This window comes from Lathyrus oleraceus, chromosome 3 (assembly GCF_024323335.1).
Source record: "Lathyrus oleraceus cultivar Zhongwan6 chromosome 3, CAAS_Psat_ZW6_1.0, whole genome shotgun sequence".
NCBI classification, from domain to species: Eukaryota; Viridiplantae; Streptophyta; class Magnoliopsida; order Fabales; family Fabaceae; genus Lathyrus; species Lathyrus oleraceus.
Window position 1 is genome coordinate 532,963,706 of NC_066581.1, and position 4,864 is coordinate 532,968,569.

The 4,864-nt window shown below is 39.8% G+C and overlaps 1 protein-coding gene and 1 pseudogene across 1 annotated transcript; one reads left to right on the forward strand and one right to left on the reverse strand.

Moving 5' to 3' along the window:
- Positions 1 to 353: 353 nt before the first annotated feature.
- On the forward strand, positions 354 to 453 carry LOC127133886 (uncharacterized; annotated as a pseudogene).
- Positions 454 to 2,424: 1,971 nt separating this feature from the next.
- LOC127131999 (uncharacterized) lies at positions 2,425 to 4,649 on the reverse strand. The gene is made up of 4 exons (XM_051060868.1): positions 4,485 to 4,649; positions 3,897 to 4,235; positions 2,951 to 3,782; positions 2,425 to 2,474 (listed from the first exon to the last, which is right to left on the reverse strand). Exons 1-4 carry the CDS (start codon positions 4,647 to 4,649, stop codon positions 2,425 to 2,427), a joined length of 1,386 nt encoding a protein of 461 aa, XP_050916825.1.
- Between the last annotated feature and the right edge of the window lie 215 nt (positions 4,650 to 4,864).

Consider the following 4,864-nt stretch of genomic DNA (forward strand, 5'->3'; position numbering starts at 1 on the left):
ATTCCGCAGGAGTGTGGCCTTGGATTCCACAGACCTCGCAATTCTGAGCTATAGCAACCACGGCGGTTGGTGGTGATACATTTAAACTTTCAATCTTCTGGACCAAAGCATCCACTTTTGCATTGACGTGATCAAGGTTACTTATCTCGTACATGCCAGTTTTCGGTTGAGGTTTTTCCACTGTTGTTCGTTCGGTTCCCCACTGATAGTGGTTTTGGGCCATGCTCTCGATAAGCTGGTAAGCATCAGCATAAGGTTTGTTCATTAATGCACCACCTGCAGCGGCGTCTATTGTTAACCTTGTATTGTATAAGAGACCATTATAAAATGTGTGAATTACTAACCAGTCTTCCAAACCATGGTGTGGGCAAAGTCTCATCATGTCTTTGTATCTTTCCCATGCTTCGAAAAGAGACTCGTTGTCTTTCTGTTTAAATCCGTTTATCTGGGCTCTTAACATAGCTGTTTTGCTTGGCGGAAAATATCGGGCAAGGAAAACTTTCTTCAACTCGTTCCATGTGGTGACTGAGTTGGAAGGTAGAGATTGAAGCCATCTTCTAGCGCTATCTCTTAATGAGAAAGGAAAAAGACGAAGTCGAATTGCCTCTGAAGTGACACCATTAGCTTTAACAGTATCAGCATATTGAACAAATACGGATAAATGAAGGTTTGGATCTTCGGTAAGATTTCCAGAGAATTGGTTCTGTTGCACAGCCTGCAGCAGTGAAGGTTTAAGTTCAAAGTTGTTTGCTTCGATTGCGGGCGGAGCAATACTTGAATGCGGTTCATCTTGCGATGGAGCGGCGTAATCTCTAAGAGCACGAGCTGGTTCTGCCATCTCGGTTAAAGAAGGAAAAATGTTTTTGATATCAGGAAGGTTTATAGGAGGGAGATTGTTTTCAGCACGATATTCCCGAATTCGTCGTAAGACTCGGAGATATAGTTCGATATCGTTGATTCGTAAATAGAGCGGTTCGCCTTGAGAGCGAGTGCGTGGCATACAAATCAACGAAAGAAAGAATAGAAGGAAAAAGAAACCTTAGTCTCTACAGCGTAACGGAAGAGTTACGATATCGATTGAATAAAAGTCCCCGGCAACGGCGCCAAAAACTTGATCGCTCGACTGTGCGAGTCGAGAATGGGATACAAACTGCAAGTGCACAGTTCTATCGCGTAGTTTTAAAAGATATCGATCCCACAGGGACTTATGAATCGATGTACCGTTATCTAAGGTTACTACGTAAATCTAAGGTGAAAATGTTTGATTGTTTGGGGAAAGGAGCTAAGAGCTAAACTAAGATCTAGATTAAATATTAATAAAACGGATATCGGTATGTAGTTCGTCAAAACTAGGGAATCAATTCCTTGTCGGTCTCTCGGTTTTAAAATAAATCGTTTCGACTAACTTTATTGGTTAAAGGTTTTATCTCAAACTCTCGCTCTATTGAAGAAACCATGATCTTATGTTAATGTTGCTGTCACTTATAATTAAGTCAAAAATCATATTTTGAAAACAATAAAGTTGCAGAAACTCTTTTTAAGAAAATACTGACCGTTTTAAACACCCTTATCTCAAACTTTCGCTCTGTTGACTTAGGTTATACAATTAAATCTAAATGCTTAACTCTCGTCCTCACATTCAATCTTTAAAAATACTTTTTGGAAAAAGGTCAGAATTTAATTAATTCTAAAACTTGCTCTCGCCCTGAGATAGATTTAATGACTAACTTACACTGTCCAGTTAAAACCTCAAACTCTCGCTCTGTTGGTTTCAACTTCTTTATGTCTTTTACTTTTGTAAAAAATCTTGTTATTAAACCTGTAAGTTAAGACCATAAAAAGATTGATTCTAATTTTAAGTTTGAATAGACCGACTTAGTTTTGATCCCTCTTTCTGCTTACTTTACATACCGATACCTAGGCAAATTAGCCAGACATGCTAAATAAATAAGAATCTATATCATGCATAAACAGACTCATTCCAGGCATGCAATGTAAATAAACAGTAGAATAAAACATTAAAAATTAAATAGCTATTAAAGAACCTGAATGCGTAATACAATGGTCTTTGAACACTCCTCCACAAGCCGGTAGGATTTGTTCTTCGATTCTTCAATTAAACAGTAAATTAAATCAAGGAAATAAAAAAACTCGAATATAACGTAAGGTTAAATCCGGTATAAAGTTGCCCAGTAGTTTCCGGTGTAGAAACTACTACGCGAAAAATATCTAAAAGCTAAGAACGGGGGAAAAATAAATTGCAAGGGAAAAAAGAAAACAAAGCTTGCAAAATAAAATAAATAAAATGGACGATGCTGGAAAGGAAGAAAAATAAGCAAAGGCGTGAAAAAAATAAATTTGGCAGAGCTTCCGCAAAACTGAGCGTGCAAAAACTGTGTAACTTTTGGTTTGTGAGACGGCTATTTATAATAGCCTTGGTAGCAGCATTCCGTTTCTCTCCTTCTTCAGCGTGGCTATATCCACGGCGTGCATATAGGAGACCAATTCCTTAACGTTATTCTTCAAGTCCTTCTGAGGGCGATACTTGCGCCACAAAGGTAGTGGGGTTGCGTGACGCTCGTCACGCTATGTGTGACGTCCGTCACAAGGCTCCTTCGCGTGACGCTCGTCACGCGTCCTGTGACGTCCGTCACAGGCACAGCATTGGTGACTTGTGCGCTTTGGGCTGGGCTTTGGCCTTTGGTTCCTTTTCTCTCCTTTTTGTTGCTTTTTACACCTCCTTTTCTTCCCTTTTTCACTTTTGCTTCAAAATGGGTACCTGATATAAATAGAAGAGAAATACTGCATAATATCTGATAAAATGGGATAAATTAGTGTAAATGATAAAATAATTTAATTGAATTAAGTCTTAAAAAGCGATATAATTTCGTGTTATCACTAGCTCCCAGATCAATCAGAGCTTTGTTGAACGACCTATCTCCAATAGTACATGGGATAGTGATAGCTCCACGATCCTTCTTCTTGATCGGAATCTTCATACCCTGCAAAATTGCACTACAAGTTTCAGTGAGAATAATTGGGTTAGTGTCGGCGGTACGCCTCTTAGAAATGATATCCTTCATGAACTTTGCATATGTAGGCATTTGTTCAAGTGCCTCTAACAACGGAATGTTAATTTCCAGCTTCTTGAACAACTCTAAGAATTTTTCAAAAATTTTCTCATGTTGCCCTTTTTTCTTGTTCCGAGTGGGGAATGGGAGCTTAACAACCGGCTTGGGCTCAATGCCTGTTTCTTTCACCACTGGTTTCGGTGCTGCTACTTCTTCTCTAACAACTTCATTTTCTTTGATCTCAAGGTCCACTTCGATCAATTGGTCTTCCTCTTCATCAACTTCCTCAACAACTTCCTCAGACTTACCCCTTCGGGTTGTCACCGCACTCACATTATTATGCTCTCTAGGATTTGTCACGGTTGCACTAGGTAGAGCACCTTGTGCTTGAAAACTCGAAGCTAGTTGCTGAGCGATTTGCCCCATTTGGACTTGAATATTCTTTATAGATGCCGTGGTATTTTTCTGATTGTTCCGGGTTTCTTCTTGAAATTGGACATTGTGGGCAGCCATTCTCTCAATAGCAATTTCCCAATCATCTTTCTTAGGGGCATGTTGCTGCTGTTGTTGTTGATATTTAGTTTCGTACTGACCATGTTGAGGGGTGATTCCTTTTTGATCTTTCCATGAGAAGTTGGGATGATTTTTCCATCCCGGGTTGTACGTGTTGAAATAAGGATTATTTTGCTTCAAGAATTTGATTTCTTCCACCTGTTGAGGAGTTGCAAAACAATAACACGTTTGGTGAGGACCACTGCAAATTTCACAGCATACAGTAGGGACCAGTTAGATCTGTGCCACCGGGTGGGTGCCTATATTCATTGCCTTCAGCTTCTTATCAACTTCAGCAACTATAATGTCTTCAATACAAATTTTATTAGTTTCCAGCTTTAAATCTATCACCCCTTCTGGTTTGCTTTGACATCTATCATACAACTCCATGTGCTCATTAGCAGCAATAGCTTCAATGACTTTCTTGATACCGGTGGCTGTTAAAAATTTTGTGGAACCACCGGTTGCGGTATCAATTAGCTGTTTGGTCTTTATTTTTAGACCATTCACAAACATCTGCATCTGTTCAGTAGCATCCATATTATGAGTTGGGCAGGCTACCAGGACTCTCTTGAATCTCTTATAGGCGTCTCCCAAAGTTTCCCTGTCCTTCTGCTTAAAATTCAAAATTTCATACCTCTTCCGCAGAAATACCGACGCTGGAAAATACTCATTCAGGAATGCCTCTTCCATTTCTTCCCAAGTTGTGATGCTACTGGAAGGTAAAGAATAAAACCATTCTTCAGCTTCTTCCGCTAAGGTAAACGGGAACATTCTCAACTTCTTGGCTTCTTCAGTGTGACCATCAATTTTCAGAGTGGTCAGAAACCTCTGCAAATGCTTGTTTGCATCTTCATTCACTTTTCCAGTAAAATTCTTCCTTTTAAGCTGATTAATGGTACTCGGGTGCAGCTGGAAATTAGCCACGTTCACTGGTTGGTTGACAATAGTTAATCTTCCGGTTTGAGCATTGGCCCCTCCGTAGTCCCCCAACAGTCTTTCGGCTGGCGGTGGAACATCAGCCATAGTTTCAATCTCTCTATCGGAACCTGAATCTGAGCTTGAATGGATGGGAAGTTGTTCTTCGTCTGATTCCAATCTGGCTAATCGAGCTTGTCTAAGTCTTGCCCTCAAGGTTCTCTCGATTTCTGCGTCAAAAGGAAAATCAGCTGAGGCCTTACCTCGCATACAAATATCAGACATAGATTAGTTGATATAATCGAAATAAAATATTCAAAATA

Bases quoted from the DNA above. Each gene is read 5' to 3' on its own strand.
- LOC127131999 (XM_051060868.1), bottom strand. From the start codon at position 4,649: ATGGCTGATGTTCCACCGCCAGCCGAAAGACTGTTGGGGGACTACGGA. The intron at 4,236-4,484 runs GTGAATGAAGAT...AATTTTAAGCAG, and splicing joins GGAAGAATTTTACTGGAAAA to AAGGACAGGGAAACTTTGGG. The intron at 2,475-2,950 runs GTACTATTGGAG...CCGTGGATATAG, and splicing joins TGGAGCTATCACTATCCCAT to CCACGCTGAAGAAGGAGAGA.